The following is an 18,328-nucleotide window of genomic DNA, read 5'->3' as shown; positions in this document are numbered from 1 at the left end:
CTCACCTATTCTCAGTCCTATGGCCATAAGGATCTCTGGGCCCATGTTCCCAGCAAAGTCTACCCAGCTTACCACCTGGCAAGATGGAAGTTGACAGTCAGCTCCCTGCCAGCCACTGTTCTATTGTCTCCTGCCTCCAATCCTTCCACCCACTTCAAACCCTACCCTCCACCTCCATGCCCATTTCATGTTAAGGCTTCTGGAAGCCATCTTTCTTCTGGAAAATGCAATCTTGCCTGTTGGATTCAGTTAAGGTCATGGCTTCTCCAACTCCTCTTACATCACTTGGCTATACCTGGAGAATCTGCTAAGGGCCTCCAGCCACCCCGGATCCACCCGGGCCAGCGCAGCAGGCCCTTTCACTGATGAGCAAGAAAAGCACAGGACCTCTCAGGTGTCAGAGCTGATCTTTTTCTATCTTTATTGTCTTAGAATGCGTAACAATGCACATAACATATTAATACAAGCAGCTTGTGAACACAACTCATAAGAATATGCATATATTGGGGTGAGCACTAAACATTACTGATTCCTACTACAGAGGCACAAGCAAGCAGGCTCAGGGAATGCTGATACAAAGTCGGGGGGGGGGAGGAGGGCAGGCCAGGGTTACAATAAATGATCACAGGGAGCAACAGAGTCTCAGCAAACCCCAGAAGGTCCTGGCTGCTTTGGAGCTGCTGCCATGCTAGGGTGGAACCTAGGGCTGCTAGGCGTTCTGAGATTTAAAGAAAATACAGACATTTTTATTTTTATGTGAAATCTCTGTTAAATATTGGCATCTAATGGAATATAATAAGGAAGAAACACCATAGTGCTCAATAAAACACTGAGTTGGAGGGCCAGGGACTCTGTGTGTACCTATGTATGCCTGTGTGTGTGTGCATGCGTGTGTTCCTGTGTGTGTGTATGTGTGTAGTGACTCAGTGTGTGGCACTTGTGTGCCACGCATTTACCTATGTCATTGCTTCTACTCTCTGCAAAAGCCCTGTGAGGTTCACATCACTTCTCTTTTACTGATGAGGACATTGAGGTCCAATGTCATCAGGAATTTAATCCAAGGTCTGAGAGCCCCGAGTCTCCCCATGATGAAACCCTGGCTACCTGGTGAAATGGGGCTTTTCCACAGCTGACTCTGTGGGCAGGGAGGAGAGCTTTGAGCCAGTGAGTCCTGAGAGCAGGAAAGCATTTGTTCTCAGCCTCTAAACTACTGCAAACAACTACTAGAGAAGTCTACGGGCTGAAAAGAGGGGCTCACTCTGTCACAATTTCTGAGGACAATAAAGGACAGGAGTCAAGCCAAAAAAGCAAAAGGTCAGTGTACCATGAGATACCACCGGCACAAGCTTGGGAGGAGGGAGAAGAGCATCCAAGGTCAGCTTAGTGATACATAACAACACTCATGTTCATGGGGTAGGGAGCCAGATAATCATGGCTAGAAATTATACCAGACATTTGTTCAAAGTCGGTAGCTAGATCACTTAGGTCATTTTGGGAGCTGGTGTCCTTAGCATCTCTATTCTACAGATGAGGAAACCGAGGCACAAGCAAGTATGGAAGATTGTAAAACTAGTGGAGTCTTAGTCCTGCCGCTCTGGAACTACAACCCAGGCTCAATCCCTACTCTGCACCATCTCCTTGATGCCCTGTCATTACCGACAAAATGGGGGTTGAAAACCAAAAGGTACTCCGCCGGTTAAATCCACAAAGCAACGTAAATAGCACTAGGTCTCTGTCATCAGATCAGATCAGGGGGGAACTCTGCAAAGACAGGAGTTTGGCCTTGTTTTCTTTGTTAACGCCTCCCCGTTCCTGTGTGTGGAGCACAGAGCGCTCAGGTCAGCCCTACTGAGCCTTGTTTCAAAGAGAAGAAGCTATTCTTCAGTCACTGCGCCTTTCATTTCTCACCCCCCCCCCCCGGCCTCCATGACAACAGTGGCAACAGAGGACTGGAAAAGGGAATGCCTGTTCTCAAACTTTTTACAGACATCTTGTCCTAGGGGGCTCTGTTCAATGACGAAAACATTTCATGTCTGTGTTGTCCCAAACAGTAGTCACCAGCCACAAGTCTCTGTTAAGCACTTGAAATGTGACTGGGACAATGGAGGAAAGGACTGTCAGTTACAATTAACAGCAGTTTTAATTCCGAGTAGCCATGGCTAGCTGGGTGGCTACCCTGTTGGATGGTGCAGCCTCTAAAGAAATTGGGATGGATGTGTCAAAACCCTGTCTTGCCCTGGTAACTGGGATCACTTCAAGGCTCCAGGGCAGCTGGCCCAGGAGGAAAGGAGGTCACCTGTGTCCCAGGCTGGGGGTATTCATGTTGCTACCCCTGGAGGGTGAAAGCCCCCCCCCCCACATACACAAATCCCAAGGGGCAAGAATTTTCTAGAAGTTCCTATTCAATGCTAAATAGGACTATGATACTGTGTCATTTTTTCAACATTTTGACATTCACCGGTTTTGTTTCCTGTTTTGACCTGGGACTTGGTTCTACAACCTAAGGGCCAGGAGAAGCCTCAATGTGCTTGACCAAGACTGGAGAAGAAAATTCAAAGATAACTTCTGTTCCTTCACCTAAGACTCATGCTCCTTCTAGTGTTTTGCTTCCAGAAGCTGACCTCTGAGCTCTGAAATGATGTCAGAGAGGTCAAAGGGCAGAGGCATGGCAGGGTCATCCTTCTCCCAATATGGTCGGCAGTCTGGTCTCTGATCCACTGGCAAATTCCGGGCGATTCGGGCCTGGCACCTGGGAGAGTAAGAACAGGCAATTAAGCATTATAGGAAATTTCTACAAGGTCCAAACTCTTGGAAAACCTGGAGATAAACATGGGCAAATACTCCCCCAAAGGATTGTCTGTGGGATGATGGGAAAAGTTAAGTTTGCTAGGCAGGAAGTAGGTGCTTCTAAGAAGGAAAAACAATGTGGCTTCAGAAAGGCCTGTCATCAGGGAAATGCAGAGACTCTGCCTTTAAAATGGTGAATTATTTTTTCATTATCTGAACTGTTATTTAAAGTGTGTGATTAAGCCATTATCAGATTTAAATGTTTGTGGGATTTCAATGTATTACTAGATTACTGGGAAAGATTAAATTGAATTTACTGCATTAAAACGTCCAAGAATAGATTAAACAATATTACAGGCCAGGATTGACTTTGGAGATCCTGGAGATTTACAAGTGTCCCAGCTTGCTAGGCTCAGAAAAAGGCACTCCAAGGAGAGACTGGTTTATAAGGATATATGCAAATAGAGGTTAATAATCATTTCCACTGATGAATAGATGAGGGAAACTTCCACAAAATTAAATTAAGAGGCTAGCAAGAGTTAGTCCCTAAGGAAAACACTTAAATCACGCTTTTTATTAAATGGATTATTCATCAATAGTAGAGAAATTAATTATCATATACGACTAAATTATAGCCTCCTAGGAAAAAAGTTGGGGCATGATCATCAGGCATCTACCTTGCAGAGTTGAGCTTATTTAAAATTGGGCTGGGAAAGCTCTATGGCTTCCACTTTATTTATCTGAAAAAAAAATAAGAACCAAAGAGAAGGAAGTAAATTGCATCCAAGAAGGAGCACCTCCTCTGTTCTGTGGGAGCACTTTGCAGTGAAAGTGTATGTGTACAACCCAAACCAAATGCCCAGTCCTCAGGAAGGGGCTGCATAGGCTCCACCTTTGCGCCTCTCAGTCTTCAGCAGTGAGAAGTGGTCATCATTTCCATTAGTCCTTTGCCTGTGCTGATGTGACTCTGAAGAGATCAAAGAATGGGATAGCCTAGCCCCACTCGGGCCTGATGGCAGAGAAGATCCCTAACTTAAAGATGTCTTCTTCTCTAGGGAATTATTAATGGTGAGGGGACCCCAGGGGGTGGGGGGAATATGCTTCAACTTTACACCTATTTTCACATGTGGTTAATTGCTCTACCGGCATCCTATGCACTCAATCCGTCGTACATTACAAGTAACATTCCAATATATCTTCAGCTCTCTGCATCAGGCCCTGATAATAGCGTCTGTTAACATGCACTAAGTACTATTATGTAGCACATCACTTCATAAATAATAAGATTAGCTGACCTCAGGGCCCCAAGAAGAGTAATGTGTTTAAATGTTCTCATTATTTATTTAAAACAAGAATTAAAGCAACAGAAGCTGCTTCTGACAATCCTCTTAGCATAAATATTAAAGTGTTTGCCCTGATAAGCACGCCCGCATGGAGGGACGGAGGGTGCTTTCTGCAGACTTCTTCCTGATAGGTGTTGGAGGCCCAGCGCTCTCTGTCATCCTTCTCAGGGTGCATCTCTGCCGTTCTCGTGACAGTCTCTAAATCACTGGAAAGTGACGAGGGGCAAATTAATATTCAAGGGAAGCTGAGACTAATTACAAAGGAGCTCTGCAAAGCCTTTCAAATTGTGCTTTCTCCCCGCCTCAGAATCACAGAGTAATGCTCAATTTGCTGGGTAGGGAAAGTTATTCCAAATTGAGCATTTCAATCTCACAGTGGATAAATTATCCGCGCACACATTATCCTGCCTGGCAGATTAAAGGGCTATGATAAGTGTCGACCCACCTAGACTATCATGAGGTTTGTAAAAAGTCAATAGAGATGTGTCTTCTCTGTCAAATGGGCTGTGCCTCCTCACTCGGGGAAAGTATTCAAAAAAATCAGGAGAACCCATGCCAAGGGCTGCTTGTGCGTGTACTACGCTGCACTCCTAAAGACTGGCTGTGCTTTGGGGCACAGCTACTGTCCTGGCTACTACCAGGACAAGGAGCAGCTGCTATGGGAACTACCTTCTCCTCAGGTGAACCTGTGCTCGCCTGACTCACCACCTCCACCACCTCTACCAGGGCTAGGGCGAGAACCCTTGGCTGAAGCCAGTAATGGAGGACTGCTATGTGATTCTTCCCTTGATACTCAGTGCTCACTGCCTATTTCCAAATGGCACTAAGAGGACCCAGGAGAGTCTCTGCACTTGATAGAATGAGCCAGGACAGATGCCCCATTCACACTGCAGTGTCTGACTCGGCCTCACGCTGGACTGTGGCACTGGGAAAGAGAGGCTGGAATGACTTAGAGGCCTGGCCCCTTTAGCTTCCTATTTCCCTTTCTCAAATCACTTGTTCTGCCTTCTTGGATCTCAAAGTCCTAAAATGGGGAAATCGGGCGATGGCCACACCACAGGGAAGGTGTGCTCCCCGGGCTCTCTGGGCGGCTGCTTTCCAGGGACATGGCACGTGGGCCATGTGTCCTTACCCCACGTTGCCTCTGGTGTGTCAGTAAGGGGATGAGGAAAAGAATGATGACAATGACAACAACCCAGCTGTTCCCCCCCATCTGTGGCTATGCTTTCTGTGGTCTCCGTGATCCATGGGCAGCGGTGGTCTGGAAATACTGGGGGGGGGGGGAAATTCCAGAAATAACTCGTAAGTTTTTACATTGTGCACTGTTGTGAGGAGTGTGATGAAATCGCATTACTCATCTCTGCCCCGCCCAGGATGTGAGTCATCTCTTTGTCCAGTGTAATCATGTTGTTTCTGCTACCTGCACACACTGTCATGGCTCAGTGGACGGCCCTCCTGACATATCATCAGAGGATATGGTCACCAGTGGCCTCAGGCCACCTCACAATGCCTGGGCCGCTTACCTCTGTCTGTCTCATCACGTAGGCCCTACAGCAGCTCACTGCCTTAGCCTCCGAAGGATGAGTGCAGCACAAGATATTTTGGAAACAAGAGAACATCCATTCATGTAACTTTCATTTGGCCACACTGTTCCAATTGTTCTGTTGGATTAATCAGTGTTCATGTCTTCCTGGGGCTGATTTATAACTTATAGGTATGTTTGTAGGGGTAAACAATCTACATAGGGTTATAGTCGTGGTTTCGAGCAGGCAGTCAGGATCTTGGAGTACATATCCTACAGATGAGGGGACTAGAGTAATAGTAAGAATACCTTCTAAATGGGGCCACTGTGAAGATGAAGTGAGTTTGAGTTAATTCGTAGTATTTAGAACGCTGCTCCACATATAGCTCAGTAAATATTAATTATCATTACTGTAATGACTTCTGCTGTGCATATGGTGACGGATGAGAGACGGCACCAAGAGTGCTGTCGCCGCGTGGTGGCCTCCAGGCTGGTTCTTCCTCGGAGATGCTCTTGAGATCCAGGCAGAGCACTTCCTAGCTCCAATCTAACTAAATGCTCTCATGCTGTGACAGTCTGGAACAGTGAAGCGTATGTATTCAAGTGGCTGTGACTTTGCAGTGACAGGCTAAAATGTTCACACTCAGATAGGATAGGCAGTGGTTCCTGAAAAGTAGAACTAACAAATGGCACTGCTGTCGCATCTTCTAAGGGATAGTTGTTTCAGACTGACTCAGCATTTACAAGAAGTACACAAACTCTAGAGTTCCTCACATAATAAAGCGGGCCCAAAGCTGTCATAGACTTGGTTTAGAAACACTGACTATGGTAGGTGCTTATGGTCTCGTAGACATGTTCCCCCCCCCCCAGGAGGATCCTGATATTTCTGTGGGCATTCCCCCTTCCCCATGCTTATCCTTGTGATTTGGGTGGGACTGCCTCCACCTCGAAGGCCAAGGCAGGTCTTTATTGGCATAATTTAATCAGCACAAGCCACTCATTGAGCCTCAAGCCGTGGTTTAGGAGGAGGCAGGACAGATATCAATCTGGGGGCAAAACTGAGGGTAAATCAAGAGGACTGGTATAGAAGCTAAGGGGAGAGATGCTTCTGGTCTGTGAATTGTTAGGACGTGTAAGGTAAACATGCCTCTCTCCTCTGGCTACCATGCAGCCAACTTTGATCTTAAATGATACTTAGTAGCTCTACCAGGCATCACTGAAGCTAGCTCTTTTTTTTTAAATCCCTCTGAATTCTTAAAGTCCTTAGTGTCTGAATTAGTTTTTTTTTTCTGTCATTTACAACCCAAAGAATTCTAGCTGATTATATTAGTCACATTTCCTATCTCTGTTACTTCCTGTTACTTCCTGTCCATGGCCAGGTCCTTCCATGGACTCCATGTTGCTGCTGAAACCATTCAGTATGTGCAGAGATCATCTGTGTCTGAAAGCATGAAAATACCAGGCTTTGCCGTTGGTTCGAATGAAATTTCTACTTGGAATAAACCTCTAGCCAAAGGCTAAGGGAATGCTAGTGACAGTCATGTTGGCCTTTGGTAGGGGGGTGGAGGGAAGAGTCAGTGTTCATGACCAGAGTTGGGTGATCTTTCTTTAAAAATGTCTAAAAGATTGCCCCAATTCAGTGTCGTTCCCAAGGCCGATGGCTTGGGAATGTTACAGCTTCCCCTTTCAACCTTGTCATCTCCGCTCCTATCCTGAAGGAAAATCTGTTTTGATGCTTGTAGGATTGCCAAGTAAACTTGGATCTACTTGAAAACGCTACTCCTTTCCTGAAATACTACAAAGAAGCAGAGGAAAATGACACACATCTCTACAGGTATATATATTTCACCTCTCTCCTTCTGGACTTCACATTATTTCACTTGAAAGGACTCTATCAGTCATCTCCAAAACTCTGTTACTTAGGGATGGTTCTCTCTGAACAGGAAGTGACTAAAAGGTGTCATACAGGCTGGTCTGTTAACAGGTTGTGTAGAGAGGTGCCCCTGACCCCCACCTCAAGGTGTAAGTCATAGGGGCCTCATTGCCCACTGATTTCCCTCAGGGCTGCACTTACATTTGGATGATCAAGATTGCAGCTACATTAGTGAACACTGGTTGCCATGCTGAAATTAACCACTTTAGCTAAAGTGTGTGTTAATTATGGGTATGCAAGCAGTCAATAAAAGGTTAATGCAAAAGTCAAAGGATAAATTTCTTCTCTTATTGCATCACTTCACAGACTAAATGACTAACATTATACTTTGTGTTTTTAATCAATAGGTTTTACAGTAATGTGCCGGCCATTGATTTTAAGAAAACATATACGGTCTTCTTCCTTGTCCCTAAATTTTGCAACAAATAAAGAAGGACAGGTAACATTTCCACTACCCAGAGGCAGTGATGAAGACAGGAGAAATCGTTTCTGCTAGTAGATTCATCTGGATAAACAAGCAACTCACATAACAGACAGACAGACAGACAGACAGACACAGACACACACACACACACACACACGACATGAACTTCATGGAAATATATTTCCAAGCACAGACCAAGAAGCAAGAAGACAAGAAAAATGAGAGAGTTTTATACTTGGAAAGAAGAGAGCAACTCCTGATAACAACAATGACATTTTGTGTGCTGTTTCAATGTAAAGAATTTTGACCCATAGCACTATTTTATCTGACATTCGAGATACACCTGGGAAAAAGGACAGAGGTGGCATTTGGATCCTATTTTGCACAAGGCTGCCTCACCCCACCCCAGTTCAGTCTAATGGGATGGGACAGACTCTCGTACCACTGGCTGGCAGCTGTTTCCATTTAAGTTCATCTTTGTCACTGACATCCTTTTGGACCAATGGATCCTGTCCACTGATTAGTTATTCTTTCTAAATTTAGATAATCTAGAGATTCCAAACCATCTTGGCTTTTTTTAAAGGGCATAAGTCATCTTTAATTACATTTCCTGGGCTACTTTTGCCTTTCAATATCTCATTGCTTAACTGGTACATGAGGTTTAACCTCCTCAGCGTCACCGGGTGACATGGAGATAAGATCAGATAATGTGAATAAGGCAAGAACAGTTTCAATAACAACTTCATATAGCAACTAAAAAAGTGCACTCTTTTTTGACTCAGATTTGTTTGCATCTGTGTGTGTGTGTGTGTGTGTGTGTGTGTGTGTGTGTTGTGTGTAATTTTCATCTACAGTGTTAGACAGGTGTCTACTTTTAGGGATCAGCCATGTCAGAATTAGTTCCCTCAAACAATACAAGCCAATGCCAAGGCTTAAGAGGCCTCAGATAGGAAACACTGGTGTTATATCAGATCCACATTAACCTACAGAAACCTGAGTTCCAGGACAGGCATGACGAAAGCAGGAAATGATGAAAGGGGCAATGACTCCTTCAAGGGCCTGAGGCTTTGGAAGGAGCAGGAAACCCACATAGATCCAAATGTCTCAGTTCTACTCAGCCTCTAGAGACAGAGTATCTGCTACAGAGCCCCATGTTTACAGGTAGGTATTTTTCATACGAGATGGTTATCTACATCCCTGACAGCACTTTGTATACAGTTGAAGGAGCTGTCACGTACAAGTTTGACTTTCCAAGTTGTCAGCCTTCAATTCATCATTTAAAAATCTAACCTGGAGAAAAGCCACTGATTGTACTGCTTTTCACATTTCATCATGGGTTTTTGTGTGTGTGTGTGTGTGTGTGTCAGTACGAGGGCTTAAACTCAGGGGTCTGAGTGCAATCTCTTAGCTTTTTCCACTCAAGGCTGGTGCTCTACCACTTAAGCCATAGCTTCAATTCTGCTTTTTGGTGATTAGTTGGAGATAAGAATCTCATGGACTTTCCTTCCCGGGCTGACTTTGAACCACAAGCCTCAGTTCTCAGCTTCCTGAATAGTAGGATTACAGTTGTGAGCCACCAGTGCCTGGTCACATCTCACCATGCTTTGTTCCAAATAGTTCACTTCAGTCAATGGTGAGAGAGCACATGGTTCATAAATAATGATCAGAAAGTCTAGTTTATAAATAATCTTACCCTAGACAATAAATCCTCTGAAAAAATAAATTAATGAACTTATACACTGCTCTCTGAACTCTTCTTACTGCTGTTGTGGTGCCAAGAGAACTTTACAAATAATCAGCCACCGTGTCTTACTGATACCTATCAGGATGGCCTATGTATAACACCAGCTTGCCGAATTTGTATAACTCAGTTTACCCATTTACCCAATGCAGAACCACCAAGCCACACCAACTCCTAAATGAATCAACAAAGGACACATTCTTTCTTTGAAAGGCTTTTAACCTCTTGCCTCTCTACCATATGTTACTGTTTCCATATCAGTAAAGTCAATATACATTGTTCAGGTCAACGGATCTTTCCAGCAGGTGGTGCCTTTTAAGCCTGAGCTTGAGAACCTGGGCTCGACCTAACTTCTAGTTGCATGAATATCTACCTTGGGCCTACACTTTCAAGAAGTGAGGAGTCTACACTGAATTAGCCTGCTTGGGTGCCTTAGAAACGCTGTGGGTACCGAATACACCACAAATGCTTTAATATATCACGACTTGGATACCACGCAGTCATATGGCAATTCAGGCATTTGCCAAGAAATGGTTAGGCATTCCATCCACATACATTATCCACTGCCTGGATCCTGGTCAAACAGCACATTGATATTGTGCTAAGATACTGTTCTCTCCCCAGGAGAAGGAAGAGTTCAGCTGCTGTAACTGCCTATGTTCTCCACATTTATTTGAAACCCAACAGCATTTCCTTCATAGAGAATAGCCGTCATAGTTCCCACCGTTTCTCTTCAGCTACTGTATGACTTACAATTTTTCTGAACACTGACGATACTGTATAGACCACTAATCATGAACGTTTTGGCTAGTCATGAAGTGACCTCCCAAAAGTTCATCCCTTGGCTTCATCCCTGATATTGTGCTTAGAGGTGGGGTATAGGGAAGTGACTGATCATTGGATCTCTAACCTTGTCAATGGATTATGCATTGATGGATTCATAACAGAGAAGGAAGGCTGCTGGGAGGTAGGAGATGGGGACTAAAGGAGGAAGTTGGTCACTGGGAACGTGCTTTGGAACATGTATCCTGTCCTTACCTCATCCTCACCCCCATTCCTGGTCTCCACCACGTGAACAGCCTCCTGTCACATGTTCCCACCCCCACGAGGCTCTGCCTCACCACAAGCCCACTGCAATAGAGCCAGCTGACCATGGACAGACACCACGGAAAGCATGGGCCTAAGTTCGGCCTCCTTTAAGGTACTCATCTCAGGTATTTTGTCATGGTGACAGAAAACAGACTAAAAAAAGTCTAAAAGGGGTTTTGTTGTTTGCTTATTTGTTTTGTTTTTTAAAAAAGAGAAATAACAGAGCTTCAGCTTGGGATTCCAAAAGAGATTTCCTTGATAAGGGCTTCCTGTCCTGTGAGTTTATGGAACCAGGGCCTCTTCCCACTCCAAAACACTGATGAAAGTTCCTTTGGCCTATGGCAAAGGTTTTTTACCAAGAACAAAAGACCCTGCGGGGAGAGATAAAGATGCTCAGATAGCAGCATCTCCAGGAGATCAGGAGATTGTGAGACTAGGTATAAGCTTGGCGCCAGGGGCTCCTGCTTGTAATCCTAGCCTCTTTGGAGGCTGAAAATGAGAGGATCTTCAGGGTATTCTCTGCCTGGGTATAACAGGAGACTGCTTCTCAACCAACAGCTGAGTGGTGTGTGCCTGTCATCCTAGCTGGAGGCAGAGATTGGGAGAATTTAGTTGTAGGCTAGCCTGAGCAGAAAAAGTCATGAAACACTATCTTAAGGGAAGAACTATGACAGGAAGTGTAAAATAGGCAAAAAAAAAGAAAAAGAGAGAGAGAGAGAGAGATGGTATCTCAAAACAACCAGTGCAAAAACGGACTGGAGGCATGGCTCAGCAGAAGAGCACCTGTCTAGCAAGCAAGAGACCCTAATTTCAAATCTCAGTACTATAAATAAATGAATAAAGAAATAAATAGATAAGAGATGTAGCAGCCACATGCTATGATAAACATTAAAGACATTTTTTGGTCTTCGTATGGCTCAAAACTATTGGCAGTCTTTCTTTAGGATCTGGAAGAGTGCTATGGCCTTTCCTTTAGAATGTGCTGCCTTTTCCAGGCCTCCTTCCTGCCCAGGTGATGATACTTTGTGGTGCTCACAGCATCTCTTCACTCATGTTCTTTTTTTTGGCCGTGGGGCTTGAAATCTGGGCCTGAGCACTGTCCCTCGGCTCTTCAGCTTAAGACTAGCACTCTACCACTTGAGCCACAGTGCCACTTCTGGTTTTCTGGTGGTTTATTAGAGATAAGAGTCTCACGGAGTTTCCTGCCTGGGCTGGCTTTGAACCTTGATCCTCAGATCTCAGCCTCCTGAGTAGCTAGGATTACAGGCGTGAGCCAGCGCACCTGGCTCACTCATGTTCTTTTGAAAACCATCCTTCGAGGCTCAGTAGAGGTTTATGTGGCCATTCAAAGATACTACAGTTATCCTACTCCTGCTAATGTCATTCCAATGTCCTTTCAGATCAAAACAATAGTGAGGATGCTAATAAAAATACAAAGGTAGCTAATAGCAAGTATCAAGTGCCAGGCATTTTGTACTATTTTTTTTTATCTAACTGTTTGTTCTCAAAATGGGAACTGAGGCCTAGAAGATTTACTAACCTGTTAAACAAGGGATAGAGTCAGAATTTAAGGCCAAAATTGTCTGTTTCCAAATCTCAAGCTCTTCTTGCCATTCCAACACCAAAAGAATCCTTATAGGCTCTTGTTAAAAATAGTATCCTGGGGGCAGTTACAAGGGTGGCAGACCCTGGAGAATCGTAAGTCGAGGTTATCCTGAACAAAAGTTAGCCAGACTTTTAGTTAGCCAGGTGTGGTTTAATTTCAGCTACTAAAGATGGGATACAGAGGTAGGAAGACTATGACCTGAAGCAGGCCTGGAAAAAACAAACTAAAAGGACTGAGGTCTACATACAGCTCTGTGTTCAATCCCTAGTACTACCATCAACAAAAAAGAAAAAGTTCCCCAAATGCACTAATCCCCAAGTCAGGCTGTCCATAGAAGTGTCCTGAGATTCTTAATTTCCATAAGGGATCAGGCTGTACAATGTGAACCTGCCTGAAAAGATTACAAAGATACTGATGCTGAGATGTGGCATTGTATATGAGCAGCTGACATTAGGTTCATCTTCATTTATGACCTGGCTCTTGGAGGTCATCTGTAACTTGGCTCCCCCCACCCCTTGCAGGCAACTGGTAACCTCCCATCGTCCAGCATATACTAGGGTCTTCAGAAGTCCTTCCCACTACTACAGAGACCTCTGAACGCCCCTAGAGCCACTTCGTATGTGAAACTGGTTGGCCCAGCACTGTGGTGTAAATCCAGGGGGTAGAAAGTTCATAATAATTTTATCCTCAGGTTCATTTGTCAGCTTGTCAGTTACATAATGAGAAAGATGAATGGGCTACCCTGACAGCTGAACATTTAGGAGCTGCTGAACTTTGGTCTCTGGTCACATGATAGGGTCATCCGAAACTTGCATGACTTCTACCTGCCCAAGGGTAACAATATAAAGGTCGAGTGTGCCTGCCGATTATATGTATCAAGTCTGAGGCAGCTTGGTTGGGAGTTTTAAGAGAGGCCGGGTTGGGTTCCCCAACATACAAAGCTGGGGAACCACTGCAGAAATGTGCTCAACAAAAGATCTACAATTTCAAAGCAGTCTAAAGTAACTTTCCTTGCAAGGGAATAGAATGAACTCATTATTTTTAAAGGGCAACGATGAAAACAAACACTTTGGAAGAAAATATATATTCTGTCGGTGCCTGAGCCACTGGGAGGGAAAGCGCACAGGCGGATGACTTAATGAGTGGTATTAATGCTGGACTGCAACGTGGCAGAAGGTCCGATTGGATGCAATTACTGGAACAGAATCCTCTCTGGGTAGCAGCAAACTCTCCTTTCAGCCATGAAATATGGTCTCTCCACTGTCCCCTGTCAGCACAGTACCCATAAAGGACCAGGACTGACAAAAGATAACCCTTTCCAAATTTCATGACTGCTTGAAACTTAAGTTTGCCTGAAACAGTCTCAAAACTTCAGAAAGATTCCAGAGTAACTTGCAATTAGAAATTCAAGGCGGCTGTGGGTTTTAGATGTACTCAATATTTTGAACAACATTTCTTCCTGCAAATCTAGACTTACATTTTCACTATCTGGTTAAATTCCATTTACTCAGAATCAGATAAATGCAGTCACATGGGTATGAATACAATTATGAAAATAGAAGCTAAAAAGCCAATGTCATTGATTTCTAGAGCCTAGGAACTTCATAACTGGTAGAAATAACAGACCTTACATAAAAATCTGATTTAAACAAGGCGTCTGTTCTCTACAAATGATTTTTCCCCCTGAAAGTCTGACAGACAGACTGCCACTGGAAAAGACAGACCAACAGACTGGTACCAGAGCATAATCTACTCAGACTCCTTAGAGATGAGCAAGGCAAAGGACAATGGCTTACAGAAGAAAAGGCCAGCTGTTCTGACTTTGGGATGCTCATTTGAGTTGTAAGCTGTGAAATAAATTTGAGTTGATGGTTCTCCCATCTGCTCACCTGTCAGTCTGTTTCCAATGCACTGCTGTTTTTAGAAACACTTCTGTGTAACCTGCTTAATTGGTGTTTGGCTTCTGAGAAATACCTCCCCAGTTTATTTTAACCTGATGCAGAACTTTGGGTGTTCATTTCTTTCTTCTTCCCTAAGAACTTTCACTAAAAGCTCAACAGTTCTTGTAGTAGAAAACTCAATGGTAACCTGATATTGTGACCCTATGATATCAAGTACGATGACATAATCCAAACTTGATACTAGAGAGAGAACCATTGGCGAATTTATCAAGCGCATTCCAATCTTCTGATGAATGCTTTGTAATGACTTGAAAGGTGACTAAAAGCCAAAAGTCTGCTGGGGATGGTGATGCATGCCTGTGACCACAACACTTTGAAACCAGAGGCAGAAGGATGGTAAGTTCCAGGCCAGCCTGGGCTAACTAGACCCTGTCTTAAAGAAAAGGTCAAAATTCTTTCAGTGGTCCACATGACCCCATGTGATTTGTCATTTGCTCGTTCCCGATCTTCAGACTCTTTCCTTCCATCATCAAGTGGCTGCACTTGTGCTGGTTTATTTGCTCTTTGAAAAAGCCAAAAGCATTTGCAGGGTCTTAACAGCTGCTCTTCCTTCCACCTGGAGCTCTTCCCCCAAGATGCCTATGTGACTCACGTACCTGCTCCATCAGATCTTGCTTAGAAGGAATCTAATCAGAGAGATCTTCTTGACGCTTCAATTTAGGATAATACTACCACTCCTCTCTCACAATTCCTGTTTTTCTCTATAACATAAAACATCTGGTGTGTGTGTGTGTGTGTGTGTGTGTGTGTGTGTGTGTGTGTTTGAGAGGAAGCTAGGCTCCCAGAACAGGACTTCCTGTGTGTTTTGCTGACTTCTGTGTCCTCTGTGGAACAGAGTTTGGCACATGGTAGCCGCAATACAGATTGTGGAAGGGGCTGCAGATTGACAACACCTTGCATCTGAATTGTACTCTTTAAATGGAATGACCTTCCCTGCCACATAAAACCGTAAGAAGGACAAGGGAAAGTATGAGGCACAACCAAAGGGACGATATCAAGAGTAGCATGGTTACCCACTAACAGGTAGGGTGGCATGGTAGGAAAAATGATGGTCTGAGGATTCAAGACCTCATGTGTCACTTCTTTACTCTGTAACCTAGGATGATATCTTGACTTTCTGTCACTACTCAGATCTATATGATGAGGGGTTGGGTTAAACAACCCCTAAGGTTCTTACCATCTCATAAATAAATAGAGGACCTTATGCAAAAACATCACAGTTCACTTCCTCATATGTTATCTCCTCTGAGTCTCACTACTACAGTAGAAAAGAGGTTATCTCAGTTTTGGAAATGAAGAAGTAGAGGTCTTGCTCCAGGTCATACAACCTCATGCTCTGACTGGAACTTGGGTCATTCTTAACTCCAGCATGTTTCTAACTGCACCATGCTTCCTTTCCTGGTGGAAATCACTGCTACTGATTTCCAGCAAGTTGTGTATCTCATGTTACCACAACTTCCTGGACCCACTCTGTCTTCACTAGCCAGAGTCCATAGACTCTTTAAACTGCTGTTGCATTTCCAGGGTAGAAACACAGAACTGTTCCATTTGTCATGGGCATATTGTGGAAAGAGTGGAGTTATATTTTGGTGTAGTGCAAGGGGAAGATATCCTAAAAGTCCTTATGTTAAACCTAAAGGTATGAACGAATAAATCTGTATTCCTACCCCTCCAGGAACTGAATGATGCTTTTACAGCTGACATTTGGAAATTAAGACTGCTTTTGCCCACATAAATAGTTAGGCCATTGAGCAGTCATCAAAAGGGATCAATACCATGCTGCTTACTAAGGGCCTCATAATAAAGCTAGGAGTTGGGCAGTAGGATTTCTGTTATTGTTTTTAGTATTTACTCATTCATTCATTTGCTCACAACAAATAGAATGTACCAGGGTCTGAGGATACAGTTGTGAGCCAGACAAGGTTCCAAGGTTTGTGGAACTTCTATTCTTGTGGGAGCAGCCAAACAATAATGTGTATCAGTTGGATCTCATCCTCAGCTGCTAGCAAGAGGGCCTAGAAATAGTAGTGGTTAAACAAGATCAAACCTTAGCGTTAAGCCGGGCACAGGTGGCTCATGCCTGTAATCCTAGCTACTCAGGAGGCTGAGATCTGAGGATCACAGTTCAAGCCAGCCCAGGCTAGGTTTTATCTTCAGTAAACTACTAGAAAATTGGAAATGTTGCTGTGGCTCAGCAGTAGAGCATTTGCCTTGAGCTGAAGAGTGGAGGTACAGCGCCCAGGCCCAGAGTTCAAGTCCCACGACTGGGGGAAAAAAACAAAACAAAACAAAAACCCTTAGCGTTAGCTCACATTCATGAAGTCTGAGCCAATCACATGACAAGTCTGTGGATACCTGGGGCAGAGGCTGCTCTGTCTACTTTTGGGTTCTGCCTTCCTTAGCAGGTAGCTGCCTTCCTTGAGACCACCTCGGATCCCACCCACTATATTTGGGGCCCAGACAGACAGTGGGAGAAGGGGAGAAAGGTAAGCTATGTATGCCCTTCTGCCCTCTTCCTTCAGAGATGCTCACCTGCACCTCCATCTCAGACTACAATGTACTCCCTGGGCTGAAAGGGAGGCTGGGACGTGGAATCCTCTCAACTGGGATTCTATGTAAAGGAAAAAGGAAAGAAGGGGAAAGATTGAGAAACCAGTATTTTTTTTTTGCCATAGGATATAAGTAAATCGACATTAAGGCAATTTTTGCTAGCAGTAAATGCTCTGGGCCAACATAAATAGAAGAGTGAGTGGAGAGATGAAGGAGGGCTCTGGTCAGGGTAGCTGTGGAGTGTTTGCCAGGGGGAAGTGTTTCAGGTGAGCAAGCTTTAGGTGTGCTCAGAGGATGAAAGAGGTCATCATTGCTGGAGGACATGGAGGAAGAGGGTGGAGGCAGTGAAGTCCAGGGTCCTGAAAGATGCTGTGGAGATGGCATTTTATTATTTTAAAAAATTTCCCCTAAGATCATAAACTCCCGAAAGGATTGAAGCACAGGAGTAAGATCATTGTCCCAGTACTTTGTAGAAGGCCTCCTCTAGCCTCCTTTAGGAACTGGGCTGTTTCATGAGAGGAAATTTCTCTCTCAATATACTTGATATTACTTGGTATAACAAGGCACAGGGTCTTCCTTAAGTCTTGCCAGTGGCTCACATGCTTTGCCTCTCTGAGATGGAGAGAGATGGCTCTAAACCTTATTGTCCTGTTGGTGCCATGAAACCCTGCTATGTACCCAGTCTACACAACACACACACACACACACACACACACACACACACACACACACACCCTCGAGAACTCAACTCAGTGGACACCGATCTGCTTTTTCAGTGCTGAGGTTTCAGGCCGAGGAAGAAGGGGATCCTCTTTGCTAAAAGCCATGGGGACTGAACACACTTCAGGAGCAGTCCTGTGTCTCTTTCTGAAATGACTTGGCTTGGAGAGAGTTTTAAACAGAGCACCCCCTTCCTAAGCAAGCACAGGACCTTGAATTCAAACCTGAATGCCTTCAAAAGAATAACAAGACTACATTCTATAATCCCCAAACTGAGGCAGGATGAAAAGTTCAAGGCCAGCCTGGGCTACATATTGAGATCCGACCTCATAAGAACAAACAAAGGAATTCTAAAATCCCCCAAATGAAGGCTGTTTTTTGGGTGCTCTGGTGACCCCAGCACTGCCCAGTGTGCCCCCAGGAGCCCTGGAAAGAAAGGCCAGGCTGTACAACGCTGGCTAGAGGGTGGAAGTGTAGTCTTCCACTATCCACGTAACTGATGAATTAATTAATCCATCACCACAATCCCCACTTTCCCACCTGGGCCTCTCAGAGATGAAAGAAGCAAGCCAAAGCCATTATCTATTTTTACAGACTATGTTCCCTGGCTAATGGCAGGTGCCATGTCCCTGATTTCAGAGTCCTGAGCCTG

The 18,328-nt window shown here is 44.4% G+C and overlaps 1 protein-coding gene across 1 annotated transcript in view; it reads right to left on the bottom strand.

The window, feature by feature from the left end:
* Positions 1-412: 412 nt before the first annotated feature.
* Positions 413-18,328, bottom strand: part of Fto (fat mass and obesity associated) — a 379,565-nt gene continuing 361,649 nt past the window's right edge. The window contains exon 9 of the mRNA XM_013027975.1: positions 413-2,749. Coding sequence (XP_012883429.1) covers positions 2,596-2,749 — 154 coding nt within the window. The 3' untranslated portion in view covers positions 413-2,595. The remainder of the gene's footprint in view (positions 2,750-18,328) is intronic.

The sequence above is a fragment of the Dipodomys ordii genome, unplaced genomic scaffold, assembly GCF_000151885.1.
Source record: "Dipodomys ordii isolate 6190 unplaced genomic scaffold, Dord_2.0 Scaffold106, whole genome shotgun sequence".
Lineage (NCBI taxonomy): Eukaryota > Metazoa > Chordata > Mammalia > Rodentia > Heteromyidae > Dipodomys > Dipodomys ordii.
Note: the sequence above shows the minus strand (reverse complement) of the source record. Positions and strands in the feature narration are given on the sequence as shown.